The sequence below is a fragment of the Henckelia pumila genome, chromosome 2 (assembly GCF_033568475.1).
Source record: "Henckelia pumila isolate YLH828 chromosome 2, ASM3356847v2, whole genome shotgun sequence".
In the NCBI taxonomy this organism is placed as follows: Eukaryota; Viridiplantae; Streptophyta; class Magnoliopsida; order Lamiales; family Gesneriaceae; genus Henckelia; species Henckelia pumila.
This window is the reverse complement of record NC_133121.1, coordinates 196,066,459-196,090,990: the sequence shown is the minus strand read 5'-3', so window position 1 is coordinate 196,090,990 and position 24,532 is coordinate 196,066,459. Positions and strand designations below refer to the sequence as shown.

General features: G+C 36.4%; 1 protein-coding gene across 1 annotated transcript; it reads left to right on the top strand.

Moving 5' to 3' along the window:
* The first annotated feature begins 4,354 nt into the window (after nt 1-4,354).
* On the top strand, nt 4,355-14,933 carry LOC140884756 (nucleobase-ascorbate transporter 3). Its single transcript, XM_073291604.1, has 14 exons — nt 4,355-4,892; nt 5,528-5,625; nt 5,721-5,903; nt 7,047-7,147; nt 7,289-7,364; nt 7,462-7,521; nt 7,603-7,787; nt 9,878-9,974; nt 10,402-10,488; nt 10,601-10,659; nt 13,156-13,247; nt 13,455-13,532; nt 13,613-13,773; nt 14,628-14,933. Exons 1-14 carry the CDS (start codon nt 4,733-4,735, stop codon nt 14,844-14,846), a joined length of 1,656 nt encoding a protein of 551 aa, XP_073147705.1. The 5' UTR covers nt 4,355-4,732; the 3' UTR covers nt 14,847-14,933.
* The last annotated feature ends 9,599 nt before the right edge of the window (nt 14,934-24,532 follow it).

Below are 24,532 nucleotides of genomic sequence, written 5' to 3'. Positions count from 1 at the left end.
ACATCAGTTGCGGCTTGATGTGGATGCTGGATTTGATCTTAATTAATAGCAACAGGTGGAGTGCTGGAGCAGTGATAAGAAATTCTCTTGGTTCAGTTCTGGCAGCAGCATGCGGAGTATTGAAGCACTTTAACTGGGTCGGTGAAAGGAGCAAAGTTACTCGCAATCAGATTTGGTTTGACTTTCTGTTCTAAACTTGGTCTAAAAGATGTGTGTGTATTCTTGGACTCAATCCTAGCTATCGAAGCCATCATTGGGACAGAAGAAGATCTGGGGCCAGATTTTGGTGATGGAGATTCAAAAGTTGATGGAGCTGGATTCTTTTCTCTCTCAGTACAACACATGAAGAGGACGGCGAACGAGTAGCTCATCTCCTCGCTCGAGAAGCTTTTTTGTTACCTTTCAGCATAGAATGGTGTAATGGAGAATCCCCTTCTTTTTTTAGCTCTACTGTATTACAAGACATTATGATTTATGATATAATCTGTGTGTTTAATTTCAAAAAAAAAAAAACCAATATGAACAATGATTTTTGTGTTTTTAAAGTTCATGGTGTGAAATAAAAACATGTTAGATCATTGAATCGAAATATGTCACTAGTAAAATTTTTGTAATATACTTCGGAGATTATCTGAAGTAATAGCTAATTAGTTATCGAAATAGATGCATGTGAAATAATTGTAACACTCGGTATTTTAAATACGTGAATTCGCATGCATAATTAGGAAATTTATTTATTTAGAATTTTAGATTATGGGTTAAATAATTATGTGAAATTATTTGTGCATGTTTTAAGTTATTTTAAGCATTTAACCCATAATTAGTGATTTTCATGATTTATGGAAATTTAATTGTTTTGATCGCGTAGACGGGACCGTGGACGGACGAGATACCAAAATTCTTAGCCAAAAATATTTTATGAGTTTATGAGACTTAAAATAATATTTTAAGGTATTTTGTTAAGAAAATTTTAGTATTTAATTATATATTTATTTAGGAGTTTATTTTTAGCCAAAATAAGTCATTTTAATGACTTTTATTAAATTTTAAAAATTCCCTATTTTAATATTTCGGGATTTAGCTTTTCCCATCAGATTATTATTATTATTAGGGGTTTTTAAATATTTGTTTTAGGGTATATTATCTTCCTAAATAAGTTATTATCCTAATTAAATTCTAATTAACCAAAAATCTATCCTATCTACCCTAAACTCACGTCTCCCTCTCTCTTAGCCGCTTCCAACCTTTCTCCATCACCATCTTCACGTTCCAACAGATTATAGCAGCCTCCATACCCAAAACCTTGAAGTTTTTGGCTTGGTTTAAAGATTTGTTCGTCCCGGACATCGTATACGCATCACGTATCATATTTTTGATCAAACTTCGGTGCAAGACATGATTCTTTCTCTTTATTTTCGTGCCATATCAGGGATTATATGTGTGAATGTGTAGACATCAGATTGTTCCAAGGAATTTTCAGAAAACGTTTGCTTTTGGTTGATATGCACTTTGTTCATGTATTCCTTCCATCATGCTCACGTTTTTCTTCCTCCATGCCTTGTACGACTGCTGGTAGGTGTTCAGAGGGTGTGTGCGAGTGGCCTGGACTCGAGTGGCTCGAGTGGTTCGAGCCAAACGAGCCCAGGAAACCACCATGTTCAGATCGGCCTCCATGGATGCGCAGCTAGGGTTCGAGGGAAGTGGGGTTCGGGTTTGGTTTAGGAGGTGCATGGGGTCAGGGCTAGGGCCAGGTCTGGACCGCCCAGACGTGGGCTACGTCTGGGCGGCGGGGCTCCGGCCAGGGGCGACCGGAGCTGGCCGGCAGCAGGCCAAGAAGGCCTGCTGCTCGCGGCCGAGAGGAAGCAAGGGAGGGGGTCACGGGTTGGGCTGGATTCGTGGTCTGGGCCGGGTCTGAGTGGTCTGGGTCGGGTCAGTAGTGTATTGGGTCGGGTTAAGTTGGTTCGGGTCTGGGTTAGGTGGGCCGGGCTCGAGTCTTTTTAATTTTAAAGTATTTTATGATTTAATTTGTTTTTTTGGGCCAATTAATTAGAAATAAAATGATTTGGGTTCCATTTAATTATTTGGGTTAAATTTAATTATTATTGGGCTTAATTAAATTAATTAAGTGAGTCCACTAATTTTTATGGGCCTTGGGGGCCCATGGAAGTTATTGGGCCAGTCTTTGGGCTTTTGGGTCCATTGGGCCAGAATAGGTTGTTATTGGGCCAGGAGTGTTTTAGTGGGCTTTAATTAATTAATTGGGCTTAGAAATGTAATGTTGGGCTTAAGTATGTTAATGGGCCAGTCTCAGTGTTAATGAGCCAGATTTAAGTAAATGGGCTTGAGTGTTAGGGCCAGCAGTTCAGTACAACCCATGAGAAATTGCATGTGTCCTGAATATATATTTAATTATTTTTATGCATGAAAGTTATTTTTAATATTTATATGTTAGTATGAAATTAAATTAAATATATATGAAGGACACACATTTTATTTAAGTACATGCATTCATGAAATAATTTTTATGCATGATTTAATGTTTAAGGTTGAGCAAAAAAAAATAATTTTATGTTGAAAGTTGAAGTAGTGTGACAATTTAAGGGGGACTCGTCCCCATATGTGAACTATTGAAGGGCAGTTTACTGCCAATTTAAGAGGTGATTCGTCACCGCCACGTACGTTGGTTTCCACGCTGATCAGTATTTGATGTATGATTTAAGGTTACACTATGGATACAACCATGTGATGTTAGAAAATACTTTGCTCAACAATGTTTATGTATTATGTATGATTATGATATTTAAGTTAATTTAAGTTATGTTATGTCATGATATTATTTTAAGCATGCTCATTCATGTATATGTTATGTATTAGTATTAAAGTGATTTAAATTATTTTAAACCCTTGTTATGTTAGCATGTTGGGCCTCTAGGCTCACTACCCTGGTATGGTGCAGGTGAGTACGTAGAGGACGTAGTACCCACCGAATGCGAGGACCTATGAGCGGACATGCAGTGATCCCCCGCGGCCGTCGTCTGAGTTTTTTTTTTATGATTATGTCTTTATGAAATATTAAACATGTGCTCTTTTTATTCGTTTTCAGTGCATGCAAATTTTTATTTAATTGTTTAGAACAATATTTTTATTTAATGCATGACTCAGACATTTAATTTATTAAATTTTGCTTTTTATTTAAGATATTTATTTTTAAATCTATTTTTTTTCTGTGCATATATGTATGGGCATGTGTGTACATATATTTTAATTAATAAAAAAAAAAAATTCCACATTTATTATTAGTAGTAGTTGTTTCAATAATAATAATCTATTTTTTTTACTTCGCATTAAAACCGATGTCTTATCTAATAAAGTATCGATATATCATAGTTTGTGAATATTGGTGCAGTAAAAGCTAAGTTTTTACTTCTGTGTTTTCGTCGAATATAGAGTAATTTGTCGTATATTACTGCATTAAAGTTTCAATTTAACGAAGTAATTGGTAAAATGACTTCGCAAATTTAAGAAAGATGCTGAAGTACTTCTTCTACTTCACCAAAATTTTATTTTGTTGAAGTATTTTTCTTATATCGCTTCACCATTTATTTGTAGTATTGAAGTAATATACAATATTTTACTACAACACAAGTTTAATATAACTTCATTGTTTTATAAAATAGTAAAGCAACAAGTAGCGTTAAATTCATAAAATCAATATTCATAAAAAAATATGTTTTTCTAACAAGAGAATTTGATTCTAATTATGTTACGAGGTATTCAATCTCAATAACACAAATATATTAGATAGTATTTGTAACTTTTAAAAAAAGTTATTATAGATTTTTTTAACAAATTACAAACAATCTTTAATAATTCATCACTTCCAATTATATAAGTTTATTTTCTTTTTCTGGCTATTCCGGATATATTATCCACTTTCTACTTAGTAAATTTTTTTATGGTTTTAATAATATATTTTTATTAACTAAGTTCTGAAAAATATATAAATTGTTTCTAATAATTTAAATAAGGATATTACATGACATTTTTTTTTTGTAAAATTTGACTTTTTATAATTTTTTTATTTTATTTACATAAAAAATTTGTATATATTTAAGACAAAAAATGAAGTATAAAAGGACGAGAATGCTTGAGATGCATGAATGGCAAAAGCATGAGAGAGAGAGAAGACTGCGAGGGCATTCATGAGAATTCCAGCCTCGAAATTCCGCATTCCCACGCACCATGTTCATGCGCTTTCCTTGAAAAGGACAAAACCTCCAACTTATTATTCCCTTGTCTTAATCATGCACATTTTTAAACATTATATAAATAATACCATGTATATCTCATCCGCATTTATTTGGCGTTGTTGGGAAATTTCGTTTGGGACAAGAAAATAAATTCCCAAAAAAAAAAAATATCGAGTCTTTGAGGTTCTTGTTTTTTCCAAGAAAACTTGTAAGAAAAGGATCCCAAGTTCTCTAGTGAAAGTTGAATTTGTTTATGTCCAACTCCAAGTTGAATATGTTTAAGTTTCGTTGAAGGGAAATTCAAGAAGTTGAAGTGGAAAAAAGCTTTAGCTGAGCGTGTTCTTGGAAATCCCCCAGATAAAAAAAAAAGATTACATTTTTAGCTCGGTTGTGTGTGTGTGCCTCGGTGATATAAGCTTCTTGTTTACTGCGAGGAGGTTGTAATTTTATAGCCCTAAGAAGGAATAATCAAGGAGAGAAAGATGGTGGAGACAGGGCATCATCACCACCAGCCACCGCCGATTCAGCCGCCACCGCCGGTGGTGGTGGCACCGCCGCTTGGTGCCGCGAGAGGGCCTCTTTTCCCACCTGCGGAACAGCTTCTGCAGCTTAATTACTGCATCCACTCCAACCCATCTTTGGGTTTGTACTTTTTCAAAAAGTTGCCTTCCAAACACACACACACACACACACACACACACTGGAGCTGAGTATTTCGCTGGCATACCAGTGCTAATGCTGTTTTGTCTCTGGCTAATTATTTATTTGTGTGGGTTTAATGGAATATTATGTTGCTGACAAAAAAGTGTGATGAATTGTATTTTATTATTCAAAAAGTGGAAGAAAGTGTATCTTGACTTAAAAGGTTATGTCTTTTCATGATGGAGTGTCCTTGATGATGGAATCTTGTTTCAATATTCTTTTGAATCAGAATCGATTATTCTGCTTCGTTTACTTGGTCCCTTGTGCTGAATTGTAACCAATCACAATCGTTTTCACCTTTTGTTCACTAGGGGTAGAATTTTACTATGGATTTTCTTGTCGCTTGTCAATTTCGTAATTAGAACACTCGTATTCACATCCAGTGGTATGTGTATGGACGAATTTATTTATTTATTTTTAAAGTCGATCAACTGGCTCAGTTTTGATAGAATTGATTTCACTCAGAATAGACTTTAGGTTTCAGTCGGTGGAGTGAGTGGGCATTAAAACCATAGAATGAAAACCAAATGTGATTTTGATATATGTGAGCTGATTCTTTAATTCATATATTGCAGTACAAACTGTGGCGTTAGCTTTCCAACACTTCGTTGTGATGCTTGGAACAACTGTATTGATTGCCAATACTATTGTAACTCCGATGGGTGGCGGTCCTGTAAGTTTTTTGTGATGCTTACATTCCCGGGAGGTTGATTAATTGTAGTGGTTTCTTAATGATTTATGATGGATTTTTTTGAATCTTGTAAACAGGGTGATCGAGCTCGAGTGATTCAGTCGTTGCTCTTTATGTCAGGAGTGAATACCCTTTTGCAAACATGGTTTGGCACACGCCTTCCGACAGTGATGGGCCCTTCATTTGCTTATGTTATATCGGTGCTGGGAATTGTCAACGATATATCTGGTGATCGTGATACATTTTCAGATGAACATGGGGTAAGTAAACTTTGTGGTTAGATGTCATATGGGGTTGTTGAAATTTGTCTGTGTGCTTTCTCAAACAGACTGTTGTCACTCTTTTCTTCTTAACGGCGTAGATTCCTACAACTTTTTCTTGATGTGCAAATTTACTGTAGCCCCTTGCCCTAGCTATGACTATCTCTGAGGATGGTAGAATGACCTTAATCTGTTAGGAGAATCATTTCTTACTCATGATTCTTAGAAATTCATCTTATGCTGTTCATATATGTCAAATTATGCCAGTAATTATTCTGTTCTTGCAAACTTGATTGTAATTTTTCTAAGCATTTGATTCAATTTCTTTGGTACAATTAAAAAATTTTGATTATTCTATGTCTTCTTTTTCTCTTTGACCAAATGTTTTAGCCTACCAAACGGATCAATCTGTTCTTGCCTCAAAATGAATTAAGTTTTTATTGTTAAATTATCACCCAGTTTTGAGCTAGATATGTCTGTAGAAGTTGCATCATTCTGAAATCCACAGTTATCTTTACAGGCTTCAACGTATTGTCATTCTGGATGTACTCATAGTTGCCTTTTAGCATGAATATGCATCCACGACTCCACGTTGACTCAGTTTTAGAATTAAAATATATAGACCACTAAAGCACTCTTCAAGGGAGTGTTTGGTCCGAAAAAGAAAAAAAACGAAGAATTTACAAGGAAAAAAGAACGGGGAAAAATATAATATGGGAGAAACAGATTCAGTTGATTATAATTTTACGGTTCAAAGCGACACGTAAACATATGCAAGTTGTTTTGTAATTGATTTAGACTGGTTTGCTGTGGAAAAAACGAAAAATGGAGAAAGGCTAACCAACAACTGACAAATTATTATTTCTCTAAGCAGTGTAATTTGGCCTTCTGTATGTGTTGGTTTTCTTGAGATGATACTTTATCCTTCTAGCAATTACAATACCTCATCAGTCTTAAGATTATTTGCTTGGTGATTCTGGTTCGGCGTCAATACTTTTTACTCTGGGCTGGTTAAGGACTTCTAGATTGTGCCTTATGATGCATTGGTCATATATGAATTATGATATATACTACTGTCGGCCTTTTTACCTTGTTTTGACATGAAATTTTCTTTTTAATTGTTTTAAATATGGATGCTTGTAGAGGTTCACTCACACAATAAGAGCTATTCAAGGAGCATTGATAGTGTCGTCATTTGTGAACATCATACTTGGATATAGCAATGCCTGGGGAAAGCTTACCAGGTAAAAATATTTGTATGCTCTGTTGTTATTGTACATTAAACTTTAATAGGTATTATTTACGACCCAAACTTGCAGGCGGCAACGTCGGACTATTTGTTCTCATTTTTGTTTTTTTCCTTGATCAACTTTATCTCCTCACAGGTACTTTAGTCCAGTCATTATAGTGCCAGCTGTTTGTGTAGTAGGTCTTGGTTTGTTTGCTAGAGGCTTTCCGCTGGTATTTTTTTTTCTTCTTGCAATCTTCATCAAATAAAAAATAATGATTAAAACAATATTTTTATTTGGCTGAAGAATGTCTCTTTGCATTCTCACAGCTTGCTAATTGTATGGAAATTGGCCTACCCATGTTGATTTTGCTTATTGTCTCTCAACAAGTAAGGTTCATTTTGCTTGTGAAATTTATGCATCTATTCTCACTTGGAAAATTTTCAAGAATGAATATGCCCTACATGCAGTACCTGCAACACATCCATTCAGTTGCTCGACCTATGCTGGAGAGGTATGCTTTGCTTGTGTGCGTTGGAGTTATCTGGGCGTTTGCTGCGATTCTCACTGTTGCGGGTGCTTACAACCATGTTCGTGAGCAGACTAAATCAAGCTGCCGTACGGACCGTTCTTATCTCATGTCGTCTGCTCCATGGTAAGCTCTGCATTGAGGTGTGGGTCCTGAGATCCTCACCGTGAAATAATGCAATTGTGCAATTCCATTTATTTTGGTCTACAACATTTATTTCAGCTGTTAAGATGGACATATTATTTGTGATAGTTTCCGTGATGATGCACAATAATCCATAATTACTAATAACTGCATACGATGCATAGTTAAGTTTCAAGAACTATGGTTTACATGGAGACAGGCCCCTCCAAGTTAACTGAAACCTTTTTAAAGTCCCACTATCCTTCTCAGCTTCAAAACCTAATACTCCTACTCCTAGCAATAAGAAAGCTATCTAAGATGATGAATTGTTCCCGTGAAACAGGATGTGAATCTTTTACATGTAGCATGAGTAATTCTCGGAAATGAACAACACAATGGTTTTATATTTATACTCAAGGCACTATGTGGGACCAAAGAAAAATGGAAGTTGAGAATGGGTGATTAACAAAATCATCTAATCGTTCATATTGGGGATATACTCCTAATGTAGCTCAAAGACAACAACTAAGGCCACTCTGTGGAATAAAGTCCCACAGGATCATAGGCACCATAGATTATGACCCAATGTCACTTTCCCCGGGTAGGGCAAAACCTCTTTAGTGTGGGCATCATCGTCAATATGTGGTGCTAATATCAATCAAGCTCAGTATGCTATGTGAATCAAACATTCTTTTTGTACATTTATGATCAATAAATTAATCGAAATGAGTTATCATTATTCGTTCATTCATACCATCTCATTATCATGAAGTAGAACCAGCTAATAAGTATCAATTTTGTCACATAGGTAGACACGTAATGCACTGACCACGGAATAATATTAGCTCACAAGTGACCTGTCACCCAAAATATGGTACCTGCCACATGTTACCGATCGTTAGCATACATTAAACTCCCATACTTAGGCTGGATAGCTCGATGCATCTAATCATTTTATCAAATGCAGGAACTATAACTTGTTTAGCCACTGTTTTTATACCGTAGCTCTAAAATTCAGGATTTAAAAGCAATATGCTTCTATGATAAAGATTATCTCATCAGTGGGGTAATGGGTTTGATGAATGCGAATAATTCCCTAGCATGACAAATGTTCACGCATTCATCAATCATTACGATGATTCAGGAACAGTACACACGGTTTTTGGAACTTCTCACATTTTGGATCTAAATGATCACTCCCTTCGCACCAATTTCATCTAATAATAAAGATATCAGTATATCCCCTACTCATCAATAATACTCTTTATTATAATTAACCTTATTTATATTTTAAAGATGGCGCTTGGCCCTAGAGGGCAATCTCGGTAAACATAGCTTCAATCCAATGGCTAATGTGGTATATTAAACACTATAAGCCTCTTTTTATCATTATATCCATTTTAGAAGCAGAGATTGTTAAACCATGATAATGACTTGAAATAATTACCATTTACTGACATAACAACCTTACTTGAGCACTGAACTCGTAAATTTATCATGCGCATTAGCTTTTAACAACTTAGAACTTGTCTAACACGGAACAATTCTTGATGTCTCCATATCAATGAACCTATGGAAAGTGTAGCAACCTTCTTACCTTGAGGATGGCTTGGGAGGGTTTAAAATCCTTGGGGAGGTTATGCCTTCTAGCCCAAAATACCATGTTTCAAGTTTTCAACGAAGAGATGATTGGGAGTCGGGCTATGGGGGAATTGACTTTAAAAATGCTTAATGGGTGTTTCATATGACTGTTTTACGTGCTGTTTGGCGTACAATCCAGTGCTGAATAGGTCTTCGAGCATAAAATAAATAAATTCAACAAAATGCGACAATTGTGACGATGTCACAGACTTCATCGCCCGCTGGAGATAACCAGAATTTGAAATGCTTTGGCTGTTTGGCTTGGTTTTGGTAGTATGATTCATATGCGGATGTGTCAAACATTTATGTAGTCATCCATGCCAAAAGAAATACAAATCTATGGATTTAACTGATCAACATGTGTGGATGGGGTTTCAGGGCCCTTACATGAGGACTATGGCTCGTGAAATTCAGTTCTCTCTCACGTTTTGCTTGATATTACTTCATCTCAGGATCAAGATTCCATATCCTTTCCATTGGGGTACACCGATATTCAGAGCAAGCCATGTATTTGGGATGATGGGTGCCGCTCTTGTTTCTTCTGCTGAGGTTTGTTGATCCTTGCCACCTCTTAAGGAGCATACTATGGTGCCCCTACTTTGCCTTATTTAGTAAGGAAGTACCCAAACCTGAAAACGTTGTCCTTATAAACCATAAATTCATGTCGACTCTTCTATTCATTTTGAAAAGTGCCCCAAATTTGCTTTTTTTATTTCAAAACATCCTTCAATTGTTGTATTTTGGAAAACTACCTAAACATACATATTATACCTTTTATTCTTATATACAAATTTTTACAATACATGCGCGAGACTACTAGTGGTAGTTGATTAAAGCTATCTGGATGCCACGTTACTAATTGTCATGGTATAGTAGCATTGGAAATGCTATTCTGCTTCAGTTTTTCGATAAGCTTAATGTAGTTGCATTTGGAGTATCGTTTGTTTTGAAGTGCTATAATTAAGGTCATTTGCAGTCGACTGGAACATTTTATGCTGCAGCCCGGCTTGCTGGTGCTACTACACCTCCTTCGTTTGTCATTAGCCGGAGTATTGGTCTGAAGGTCTAAGCTCATGAAATCTAAATGATTTTGTGTGTCTGTTTTCTCATGGAAGGTATCTTTTAACCCTTTATGATAAATCACTATGTGAGTCCTTTCCGTGTTTCATTTTCAGGGAATAGGCCAGCTGCTTGAAGGAATATTTGGTTCCATTGTTGGGACTACAGCTTCTGTGTAAGACTCTGATGCCATGCGTGAATCATTTACTTTCTCGCATCTGTTTCGAATTCAACCATCTCCTGCAACTAGTACTTTGAGTACATGCGGTGTATGTTGGTAATGATGGAGAGTTGAGCAAAACAAGAGAAACTAGAAGCATCTAGAAACCTGTAAAATCTCTTGCTAAAAGTATTAATAGTGCCTCAAAAATACTTCTTTCTCATCTCAAGGTAAACTAGGCTGGGCTGTGCCGCATGGCACCCGGGATTATCATATTGAAGAATTCTAGTAGACCACGTGTGCATCTTTTAATTCAATGGAGAGCTATTACTGTTTTTAGCCATATGTGCTATAGTGCTAGTCCTCCTGCCTTCTTACAGACTAGGCTTGTTATCTGTTAGATATCCCGCCTTCAGTTTCTTTCTTATCATCTACAAAGCTTCTTATATTCAAAAAATCTTTAAATTAATGACCAAAAAACGTGCAAAAAATTTCTTACAAGTATTACTGTTTATCAAACACTCCCAAACAAAATATTCTGTCTGCCGTTTGAATCTTTTTTTTTTAAACATTGAAAAATCTGTTTGATTATTAATTGAACCGGAAAGGGGAAAAGAATCATGATCTAAAGGAAGAGACTTGCATGCACTACTTCATATCACAATCCTTCAGGAATAATACTTGATTTCCATGTCAACTTATAGATCCCCATCAAAACCACGCCCAAAAATCTCTTATGAAAAGAGATCAAATTTCTGACTTTAATTAATAAAACTATGACATTTTTTTTTTTGATAGGAAACTATGATTTTATATATAAAATTAGATTAGAAGATTTACAAAAAGTGGACTAGTGGTCCACCGAGGGTAACTATTATCCAAAGCAAACTACCCCAGTTATCAAACTAAATCAAAGCCAATTTCCAATCCCTATACAAGTCTAAAATAGCCAAGGATTGAAATTTAGAACCCTTGTGGGCCCACATGGATACTGTCAATTTGATCTTGTCCCAAATTTCCTTCACTGATTCTTCACTTTCTTCAAAAATTCTTCTGTTCCTCTCCAACCATAACGACCAACACACGCAATGAACCACTATTAACCAAAAAACTTTCCCTTTCTCTCCAAGCCGACCTCCTAAATCAGTTGCATAAAGGTCTTTTGTTGAGTTCGGCATTACCCAAGATAATCCCAATTCCTTCAGAACGAGGTTCCATAAGGAGGGCAATGAATAACCATGTGGTCCTGAGTCTCTCCCCCCTGTTTGCATAGCACACACCAGTTCGGACTAAGGGAGATATTCGGGAGCCTCTTTTGAATCAAATCACAGGTAGGTAATCTTCCCAACGCAACTGTCCATGAGAAAACCTGTACCTTTGTCGGAATAGGGGCTTTCCAGATAGGGTGAAAAAGAGAGAAGCTAGGGAATCGCTCCTCTGGAAAGAAGGACTGGTAGAAAGACTTTACTGAAAATACGCCTGAGCTGTCCCACACCCATTTCCTCACATCCTCCGCTCCCTCTATTAAGTTTACCCCCCTCATAACTTCCAGCAGATTACCTAGCTGGGCCAATTCATCATCCCTCAAATCGCGTCTAAAATGCAAATTCCAAGATATATAGTTAGAGGAAAAAGATGGATCTCGACAAAGGAAAAAAGAACTGTCGATTGTGCTCCCTAGAAATCTGAAAAAGGTTAGGAAAAAGATCCTTAAAACTAGAATTCCCCACCCAGCAATCTTCCCAAAATCTAAATCTATCCCCCCCTAAAACCACAACCCTCACAGAGTGACTGAAAGCCAGATATGTCCTCGATATGAATTTCCACGGACTTCTAAAAGTGTTGTGTCTAGCCAATCCCGCATCCCAACCGTTATCTTGAACTCCGTATTTACTCGCTATAATTTTCTTCCAGAAAGTGTCACCCTCCGTCGAGAATCGCCACCACCATTTACCTAGCAAAGCCTTGTTTCGAAGGCTAAGATTACCTATTCCCAAGCCGCCTCTATCTTTTGGTTTACAAACTTTATCCCATCCTACCAGATGACAATGGGTCTCCCCATCCGGTCCATCCCACAAAAAGTTCCGCATAAAACTATGACATTTAACATGTGTAGGTACCATTGTTTGATATCATGAATGCTACTTAGCTCAGGTTGTGTGAACCGAATATTCAATGTTCGCTGCTCACATGCTACCTTTCTCAAATCGGTCAAATGATTGAGACTCTTGTAAGAAGAAAAACAAATGTGGAAGCTTATAACTAACAGTTTCAAGAAATTTTTCTCTCTCATCAAATTATTTCCTGTATCTGTTAGCAAATGACATGTTTCTCTGCCAAAGCCTAATGACATGTTTCTCATCAAATCATAAAAGCCTAATGCAAATATAAGTGGAGAAAGGTATAAAAAGTAGGACTTGGGCATTCGACGTTTATTGAGTTAAGCAGCCTTGCAGTGAAAACTCCTAGAAAATAAGTTTTATTGATGATTGTTGGCCTTCCTTTATGCAGAGAAAATGTCGGGCTCCTGGGATTAACACGAGTTGGGAGCAGAAGAGTGGTTCAGATATCCACTGCTTTTATGATCTTCTTTTCCATATTTGGTTTGTTAACTGGGCCTCACTAGATTCTTTTTTCTCTTTTCTTTTCAATTCTTTATTATTGTAAGTTGAGGCAAGTAGTAGATGATAATTGGAATAAGATAAAGAGTGGATTTTTCTTTATTGGACTGGGCGAGATTTTGCTGAAGGTTGCTGTTTGTGTGGAGGCACAAATGCTTGAATTTATGATTTATAATTCTTGCCTTGCAGGAAAATTTGGCGCGTTTTTCGCATCAATTCCATTGCCGATATTTGCTGCTATATATTGCATCTTATATGGCTTTGTCGGTGAGTCAATTGTCTGAGCAGTAATACCTGTTACCATCCTGTATTTTGCTTATTTTATCATTTTTGCACGCCTTTTGCAGCTGCTGTTGGGATTTCATTTATACAGTTTGCAAATAGCAACTCAATGAGAAACATCTACGTATTGGGCGTCTCTTTGTTCTTGGGTATATCTGTTGCCCAATATTTTGTGATGAACACAGATGTGTCTGGTCATGGACCTGTCAGAACGAATGCAGGATGGGTAGGTGTTATGACTTTTTCTCTTATTTCTTCATTTTTACATGTTATTGGCAATGAAAACACATTACAATTTGGGATGAAAATATTTTCTAGTTATGGATACCAATTTTTCATACCATGCAACAAATGGGAAAGTTATACATTGATCGTGTAATCTGCCTGAGGTATATTCCTTTAAGTTCGAACATGGATGGATCCATATGTTTAGCTGAGAAGCATCTGATGTGTTGGGGTAAAAACTTGAAGCTTAGAAAATAATGATTGAAGTATGAGTGAAGCTCAGTAGTAAGGAGGATATGGCACTTTGGTGGGTTATTGTTATGATTATTATGTGACGTGCCTACTAACGAGAAGTCTACTGCTCAAGATTGGTGATGGGAGATCACCTATTTCTTCTAAATTGCGTTAAAAGATCTTGTTCCATCTATTTTTGAAATTTTGCTTGTACCATAAGATTCTGTAGAGAAGTGCGTAAGCAAATTTTATGCTGTGGGAAAATAGAAACTAATACTCATTTTACCTCTCAAACCCACCGCTCCGCTGAGGCGGACTATAATGTCAGTCTGATATATTCTTTTGATTGTGCGGCACCGGCATTATAAAAAGATACAACTGTTTGTAAGGATACGACCCAAGTACTTTAAACAATTCAACAGTCAACATCATGTTTCTATTTTCACAGAACATTGGCAGGCACACTAGATAGTTTGTCCTGCATGAGTGATATGAAACAACGAATATATTGAGTAATTTTCATTTTCATTTCCGTTTGCGATTCTCTTTTTTCAATTCAATGCTTACAGTATTGCATAAGATTCAAAAGGGATATGTCCTTTTCTTTTTTGTTTCCTGCAGTTCAATGATATATTGAATACCATATTCTCTTCACCACCTACCGTGGCCCTAATAGTCGGGACGATCCTAGACAACACCCTTGAAGCTCATCATGCATTTGAAGACAGAGGACTTCCATGGTTTGTGCCTTTCCAGCGTTGGAAGGGCGATAGTAGGAACGAAGAGTTTTACAGCTATCCTTTGAGAATAAATGAGTATATTCCCTCGAGATTTCTCTGATTACACTTTGGTTTTGTATATTCTTGACAGCTCACAGTTAAGAATCCGTGTACTCAAATGTATGAATGGGCATTCACTTTATTTCAAGTCTTGGTTTTGATATATTTGCTTAATTTCGTTTCTTTTTGTCGAGCATTAGATGTAAGAAAGTGTTGTAACTTAAACCAGAAGGCATAGAAGCAAAACGAGAAAGAAAATGAACAGAAGAACACTGATTTACTTGGTTCGGATTGTAAAGAATCCTACATCCAAAGTTCTGGACAACACATCAATCGACTTCACTATCATCAAGAGTTATACAACAGTCCCAATCTCATCAGAGCAATACAACAAGCTTTTACACATAGATGCAGTACAATGAGAAATCAAGTATGCCGATCACACTTGTTTAGTCTCTAGATAACCGATTAACCAACTCACTTAACTAACTATTACTTTAAATAGCTCACCAACTAAGGTAGTGTTTGGGAGAGCTTCTTGGAAGCACTTCTCAGCTTTTCGATAACAAAAATTTGAAATTTTGTGAAATTTTGTTAACAAAAAACTGAGAAGTGCTTCCTAGAAGCTCTCCCAAACACTACCTAAGTCTATTGGCCGTTGCATCATAATTTAATACATGGAGTAAATCATCATATTAGGTCAGCTTTAGTCTCCACAAATCTCCACGTGTGGCTCTTATATTTGAATTGCAGTGAGTTCAACTGGGGTTCCCATGAATCATAAGGCGCAATTATTCCAATATGTTGAGAGCGCCCAATTCATCTTTGAGTTTGCTCACAGGAATGATCTTTGTTAGCATGTCTACATGATTGACTGTTATATCAATCTTCTTTACACTGATCAAACCTCCAAAAATAATCTCTCTAATAAAGTGTAATCTAATATATGTTAGAGTAGATGCCCTGCAAGCCAAATCTTGGCTAGAAATTTTATTGACTCAAATATGATAAGTTTTTATTTTAATATAATTACTCTTTTATTCAATTTTGGCATTTACTTTCTGCATACTCATGCAAGCTGCATAGATAAAAGACCTTGAATATACTAGAGTAAATAAATATGAGGTTGTACATATGATAAAAATCACGAAACACATTTAAATTACTGTATATTCTAAATCAAGTTACTAGTCAATTGATTTGGACCACTTATTTATTCTATTCTATGAATATTTGATTGTGTCATTGTATTTATTTTATATGTTGGAATGTAGCTAACTTCTTCATAAATCTATGTTTTGTGAATGACATCGAAAGATGAATTCATAATGAGAGCGAGCGACATAATCCGTGGATTTACAACACACATAGATGTATGGTGTTGAGTATATGTTGATGGCTATATTCCAATAGGTCAAAAGTTATGAGATTTCAAGGAGCAATGCAATCAGTAGTGATAAATAATCAAAGAAATTTGGCTATTTCATTAAATTGAATTAGGTCGACACAACTCGAGAGAGAATGTCGATAGTTTAGGGAATCATGTCGAAAGTGGGAATAAAATTTGAAGTTTATTGTCAAAAACCAATTACAGGGTAGATGAATCGATATTCCAACAAACTTTCTCATCATATTAATTTCCAGAATTTCATTTAGTAGCAATTTTTGAGTGATTAAATCTTTGCTGGATTTATTAATTTTCTTTAGTATAAAAATTTCTCAAAAACTTCGTGAACTTTGGGTCCAGAATTTGTATGAGTAAATTAGTATGTGATACAGTCTCTGAAGACGATACTCGTACTCTCGTACATTATATTATTACTTGACTTATAGCGACCCAACCCGGATCCACTACTAATCAAAGATTAGTACTTGACTAAGCATGCAATTAATGCTAATCAAAAAATATACGCGGAAGATTAAATAAATATTGGTCGGCAGAATACAACCGAAAAACAATTCGATATACAACCCAATCGAATTAATCTTAAAATCAATAATTCCTACAGCTAAGTTCTGCTGTATTTCTCTGGTTACTGACTCCTCCGAGTCCCCGGGGGTACTACCTGCACCTGCAACTGCCCCGCCGAATTGAGTGTCTATACAACAACAAAACACTGGACGAGAGCAAGTGAGTTGTTTCCACTTTACAACGATTAGTGTCCAGAATTTCCTGTATATTGATGATCATGATTTGAGCAATTATCTTCGAGACTATTTGATGTTGAATTAGATAATCATATACTTGGAAGTGATGGCTCGTAACTGATAGAGATTGCTAGTCACAGAATATGTTAGACCGGGTTTTTCTGCTTTGAAGTTTTCTGGTGCTAGTTGGTAAGAAGGAAAATGGGTCGATGAGATTATATTTCGACTATAGCCTATTGAACAGGACTACAGTAAAGTAGAAGTATATGTTGCAGTGAATAGAAAATTTGTTTAACCAGTAGCATGTTGCTTTTGTCTATTCAAAGATTGTTTGAGTTTAGATATCAAGTGAAAATCAGTGAGGTAGTTGTGCCTAAGACCTGATTATGCTGTTGGTGTGATGAATACTTCAGCGATGTTCATGAGTTTAATGAACAGAATCTGTTAGAGATTTATTGGTGAATTTATTGCGTTATTTAGCGATGATATCTTGAGTTAGTTGATGAATGAGCCGAAGTAAACAAAGCAATTGTATGCCAAACTGTCCAGGTGCGAATTTTAACTGGATAGAGTTGTGATTCTTGGCTATATTGTTTCAAAGAACAGGATTGTGATGAATCCTAGCAAGGTTGAGACATTGAATAACTAAGGTCTTAGCAGAGATTGTTAGAGGGTTCTCATGTAGTGCAAGATTATCACCCAATGAACCCTGACAGATGTGAAACTGACGAGTTGAGTAAATTTGCTGGAAGAGTATTATCTAGACAGATGTAATGTAACCACTAAAGCTTAAGTAGAAAAATGTGCGATTTGATCTTATCTGCTATTGATGTGGTTATATTGATCAAGAGTTATCGTGCTTCTAGCATGGGTTTTTGTGTTAGATTTGCAACTGAGTAGAGTATTTGCAATCCAAGCTAAGCCAGTATTGATTGTGAGGGTTACAGAAGCACGGAAATCCACTCAGATTATGTGAAACTCGATAGAGAAAATCAGATTTAGACATGAGTTTGAGTATCAGTTGAGTATGGATAAAGTTTGGTGTCTGCAAATACAGGTATTATTGTGCATAGTATTTCAGAAGTGAGATAATAAATTCTAAAAGAGGCACATTACAATAAATTTTGTATCCATCCAGGTCAGAGTATGAAAGCAAATATGATAGAATTTGTGTTCCGATACCTAAACTGTCAGTAATGAAAGCAAAACGAAAGCGACCAAGTGGTCTATTGTACAGTTTAGCTTGTTCAGAATAAGAATGGGATCAAAACACGATGAAATGTGTCACGAAAATACCGAAATCCTAAAGAGGATATGATGCAATAAGGTAGTTTATGATAGATTGAATAAATCTGATAGAGTATTCCTTATCAGATGCTATTCCGACATGACCATCTGATCACTTTGTATGACAGAGCTGTTGTGAAAGGGCATGTTGTGCCGACGTTTGCTATCTCTAAGTGAGATCCTCGATTTCTTTTGTATTCTTGGCACACTCTGAAAGAATCTTTGGGTACTCGTTTGCTTGAGATTACAATGTAACATCCTCAGATTGATTGACAATTAAGATAATTGATCTAGATTCGAGAGGATGTATAGACTGGCTCTACGTATATTCTCGCATCATTGATGACGAGTTATAGCATCGATGATGAATATCGATGATGAGTTATAGCATTGATACCGTGATTCCGAGATATGACATCCATGATGAGTTATAGCATTGATGTCAGGATGCCGAGTGTTAGCATCTACATGAGCTCAGCAAGAGAATTTGAGGTTCAAGATTACTCTTATGTGATAAGCTTATTTACCATTTATAAATACCTACAGGAACGCTCATAAGCAATCATGATAGTGATTTTGTTGTAGAGTTCTGAGGTAGAAAGTAAAGGTCTTTTCGATGGTGGAATGATTTGTTCTGATGCTTCAGCAGTAGAATATGCATAGTTCCTTATCTGGGATGACATTTAAGCAGCATGAATGATTGAACCAGAATGATCAGGAGAAATGTCGGAGGCAATTCGATTAATTCATTCTAGAATGAAGCAGAGCAAGACAGAGTATAAGTATGAGCTTCGGATGAGAGCAAGTTACGCAACGCACCAGGTAAGAGATTAAAATTCTCTTCAGCTTTATCCGTTATACACGAGGTGTTATACGTTTTGCTGTGAGGAAGTTTGAGTTAAATACTTTCTATGTATTTTATCCAGGTGAGATATAACTGGATGATATTTTAAGCTAGGTTACGTGCAGCAGTATATATACAGTGTTGAGAAAGCTACCTGAGAACTAAAGCAGGATATGAGATAGATGTATCTGGAACTCGTATTAAAAGGTGAAAATGTTTCAGTATTTATTTAACCCCTGATATTGAGATTGAGATGCGATATCCTGAGCTAGGTCACTGAAGAGAGGTTGTTACTTCAATCATTCATTTAGCCTATATCTGTTACAGGATGATTACAAGCGATTTCGAGGACGAAATCATGTCTTAGAGGGAGAGAATTGTAAGGCCCCGAAAATATTAAGTTCTTAATTACGGAATTAGATATTCAAATTCCGAATTTTGGAAAATATTAATTGGAGATATTATGGAAATTATAGATTTAATTTTCGAGCTAAAAATATTTAATTTGAGAATTTACGGATAGTGAGATTTAAATTCCGGGATTCTTAAATTAAAAGATTAAAATATTTAATTGGATATTTATGGGATTTAAGATTTAAATTTCAAGTTTCCGGAATTAAAGGATTTAATTAGAGGTTGGAAGCTTGTCGAGGGACTGAATTGCAAATATTCCAAAGCTTAGGGGCCCAAGTGCAATTTCCCTTTTGCAAGTGGGAAATCACACGTGTAAGGCATATATACATGTGTAATGGAATGAATTCAGCAGAAACTCCACCGAGAGCAACCATTTCAGATTTTGCAAGATTGTTCTTTATGTTCAAAAATTGATATCTTAAGATCCGGCTGTCCGATTTCAAAACCGAGCATAGTTTTGGAATCCTTGCAAGAAAAGCTATCCTTTGATGTAAGTATCTCTAAGATTCAGTAGGTCTCGAAATTATGATGTTATGATGTTGGGAAAATTCAGAATTTGAGTATGTATTAGTGTTCTTGATGATATAAGCTTAACGATATCGAAACCGGAACGAAGAACGGACAACGTATGCAATTGTTATGATTTTTAGAATATGTTTCGAATGCTTGAACCTTCTGATATGCTGGTATAAGTTGATATATAAGCTGATATGAAGTGGATATGAGTTGTTATGATTGAAAGTTTTGATAGTTTTAAGTTTCGGTTACCGAATTTGTACCGTTATGCCGTCAATTTATGTTTGATAAATTCTAGAAATATATGCTGCTGGATTTCGAAATTAAGTGATGAAATGATATTGATATGAGTTATATATCAATGTTTAGATGATGCTTGAGTTGTTATAATTATCGGTTTCAAACCGTTACGTCGCCGGTTTGAATTTCGATCAAATTAGCAAGCCTTGAGTTGTTGAGCTTCGGAATGAGTTGAATGCAATATTGAATGACTTGATATGAATTTCAGATTGTTCAAGAATATATCGAGTTCGAGTTCGCACCGATTCGAATCAATTGAAGATTGGTCAAGGTTTGAGTTGCTAGCTTTGATATTTATATCATTCTATCTAGTGAGTTGATACAAGCTTGGTGTGTATTGTAGCTTGAGGATTGGTGCTACTTAGTTATCATGATTGGAAGGTATGATTCGACGATGACCAAAGCAGGGAATGAGCATCGAGATGTGTTTGATCTCTCGATCCCTTAAATCACACAATATTTTCTATTTTATGTGTTTATGTGCTTTACTATGCTTTATGTGAGTTATGTGCTTTGATTGCCTTACTTGAGTTCTTGAGTGATGGCATGTTTATTAGGCTATGTAGGAGGTGATTGTGTATGGTGTCATCCCGTTGAGCCTAAACGTTCTTCTAGTTTTTCCTTGATATCGTTGATGAGTTTTAAACGTCGATATCGTGTATCTGTGATGAGATTCAAGCATTGATACCTAAAGCCGAGTTTATAACATCAATGAGGAGTTCTAGCATTGATGGTGAGTGATGTGTTTTAGCATCTAAACCGGTGTCGCCTTTGAGCCTTATTCCTTTTTAGCCATTTAATTTATTCTGCATTTCATAAGGTGTTATTTATGATTTGAAATGCCTATGGCTACTTGTGATTATTTATATGTTCCGTCTTTCATACTAAGTCTTTAGACTTACCGGTTTTCCGGCTGTTGCTTTGTTTTTGTGTGTGCATTGCAATAGGTGTTTCAGGGCCAAGTTATAGAAGGCCATGAGCATTGGGAAGAGTTTAGAAGTGGTGCTCCGGGTTGTGTTGTAGCTTGTTGTGGGAAACTTATTTTTAAACCATGTTGAGTTTGTATGGTATCCAACTTTTGTATTGTATAGCTTTGCATAGTCTAGAGTTGTTTAGATTATGTGTTGTTGGACCATGGTTTTGGGTAAGTTTATATATCATTTGTATGTTTGGTATTGTTTACCTTGAAGTCTAGGTTATAAGATAGCAAGAAAAGAACAAAGGACAGCACAAGAAAATTTGCAGAATTTCGAACAGGGCTTGGCCGCTTGATCGGTAAAGTTCTGCCGATCGAGCGGGGCCTGTTTTTTCTCAAACCCGAGAATTGGCAATTCTTGCTCGCTCGATCGGTGAAGTTCTACCGATCGAGCGAGGGTCATCTTAAAAAAAAAAAATTTAGTTATTGTGCTGCTTCTTTTAAATACTGTAATTCTTTTATTATGGTATTTTTAGTAGTCGAGCCCGTGGTCCCACAATGTGCATGCACAAAATATTGATGGAAGCGGAGCACAAGACATCTACTCAACCACAGAGGTGACTCAACCCGGCTATGCAAGAGGTAATAAAAAAGGAGGTGATAAAAATCCTTGATGCAGGTATTATCTATCATATATCTGATAGTGAATGGGTGAGTCCAATTCAAGTAGTGCCTAAAAAGGGAGGGATGACTGTTATTAAAAATGCGAATAATGAATTGATTCCTACTAGAACTGTTACGAGATGGCGGGTTTGTATTGGTTATAAGAAATTGAATGATGCCACTCGTAAGGATCACTTTCCCCTCCCTTTTATTGATCAAATGGTTGAGAGACTTGCAGGGCATGCATTTTATTGTTTTTTGGACGGTTATTCCGGATATATGCAAATTCCTATAGCGCCTGAGGACCAGCATAAAACCACTTTTACATGTCCTTATGGTACTTTTGCATATAAACGGATGCCGTTTGGTCTTTGTAATGCCCCTGCCACTTTTCAGCGGTGTATGATGGCTATTTTTCATGATATGGTTGAAAAGTTTATTGAAGTGTTTATGGATGATTTTTCTGTGGTTGGGTCGTCTTTTGATGCATGCTTATTCAATTTGAAAAAAGTGTTGCAAAGATGTGAAGAAAGTAATCTTGTGTTGAATTAGGAAAAATGCCACTTCATGGTGAGAGAAGGCATTGTTTTAGGACATAAGGTGTCCTCGGTAGGTGTGGAGGTGGACCGCGCAAAATTAGAAGTAATTGAAAAACTTCCACCTCCCACGAATTTGAAAGGAATTCAGAGTTTTCTTGGGCATGCGGGTTTTTATAGGAGATTTATTAAAGATTTTTCTTCTATTGCTAAACCCCTCAATAATTTATTGATAAAAGAGGTGCCTTTTAATTTTTCTGCTGAGTGCTTGCAGGCCTTTCAGATTTTGAAGCAGAAATTAACAACTGCACCAGTGATAGTAGAATCTGACTGGAATTTGCCGTTTGAGTTGATGTGTGACGCCAGTGATACTGCGTTGGGAGCCGTGCTTGGACAAAAGACGGAAAAATTTCTTCATGTGATTTACTACGCCAGTATAACCCTGTCAGCCGCCCAACTGAATTATGCAACTACGGAAAAAGAACTTCTTGCAGTAGTGTTTGCCTTGGATAAATTCAGGTCTTATTTGGTGGGAAGCAAAGTCATCGTTCACACAGATCATTCGACGTTGAAGTATTTGATGAGCAAGAAGGATGATAAACCCAGGTTAATTCGATGGGTTTTATTGTTGCAAGAGTTTGATCTAAAAATTGTTGACAGGAAGGGCTCGGAGAATCAAGTTGCGGACCACCTTTCACGTTTGGAAAATCAAGGAGCTGAAACGCAAGTAATTCATGATGATTTTACAGACGAACAGCTGTTTGAAGTATCGAATTTACCATGGTATGCAGACATTGTTAACTACCTCTCAAGTAAGTTTCTTCCCTCGCATTTAACTTATCAATAGAAAAAGAAATGTTTCTCTGAGTTGAAATATTTTTTGTGGGAAGATCCATTTTTGTTTAAGATCTGTGCAGATGGTATTATTCATAGGTGTATTCCAGCGGAAGAGGTAAGTTATATACTCTCCCATTGTCACACAGGTCCGACTGGAGGTCACTTCGGCGCGGGTCGTACCGTTGCAAAAGTACTTCAGTCGGGATTTTATTGGCCATCGTTGTTTAAGGATGCATATACCTATGTGATTACTTATGATGCTTGTCAGAAAGTTGGTAATATTTCTAGGAGACATGAGATGCCCCTAAATAATATTCTTGTTTGTGAGGTTTTTGATGTATGGGGTATTGATTTCATGGGACCGTTTCCTGCGTCTGAAGGAAACAAATATATCTTGGTTGCGATAGATTATGTGTCTAAGTGGGTTGAAGCACTTGCATGTAGGACAAATGACTCTAGGATGGTTGTGAAATTTTTGAAAAAAATCATATTTGCTAGATATGGTACCCCTAGAGCCATAATTAGTGATGGAGGAACCCATTTTTGTAACACTCAATTTGATGCACTTTTGAATAAATATGGGGTCACTCACAAGGTGGCAACACCTTACCATCCCCAAACTAGTGGGCAAGTTGAGATTTCAAATAGAGAGCTAAAGAGAATTTTAGAAAAAACTGTGAATTCAAATAGGAAAGAGTGGTCGAATAAATTGGATGATGCGTTATGGGCTTATCGTATTGCTTTTAAAACACATATAGGAACTTCTTCCTTTAGGTTGTTATATGGTAAAGCGTGTCATCTTCCTGTTGAACTTGAGCACAAAGCACTATGGGCTACAAAATTTCTGAATTTTAATGTGCATGCTACATGTGAAGAGCGTTTATTGCAATTGAATGAGCTTGAGGAGCTTAGGTTAGATGCCTATGAGAATGCCAGAATTTACAAAAAAAAAACCAAGAAATGGCATGATCAACGCATCGTCTACGTGAGTTTGAGGTAGGCCAAACTGTTTTATTATATAACTCACGTTTGAAGCTCATGCCAGGAAAGCTACGTTCGAGATGGTCAGGATCGTTTACTATCAAGCAAGTGATGTCTTATGGTACTGTCGAAATTTATAGTCCTGCAACAGGAGCATTCAAAGTCAACGGGCAGAGGATAAAAGTTTATCGAGGTGGTATCGTGGATTCAACACAGACCACTGTCGAATTGCATAACCCAACAAATTAATGAAAGGGAGGAACAATCGGGCTATAAACTATAAATTTAGCGCTTACCATCCCCAG

Bases quoted from the DNA above. Each gene is read 5' to 3' on its own strand.
- LOC140884756 (XM_073291604.1), top strand. From the start codon at position 4,733: ATGGTGGAGACAGGGCATCATCACCACCAGCCACCGCCGATTCAGCCG. The intron at 7,365-7,461 runs GTATTTTTTTTT...GCATTCTCACAG, and splicing joins TTGCTAGAGGCTTTCCGCTG to CTTGCTAATTGTATGGAAAT. The intron at 13,774-14,627 runs GTAGGTGTTATG...TGTTTCCTGCAG, and splicing joins TCAGAACGAATGCAGGATGG to TTCAATGATATATTGAATAC.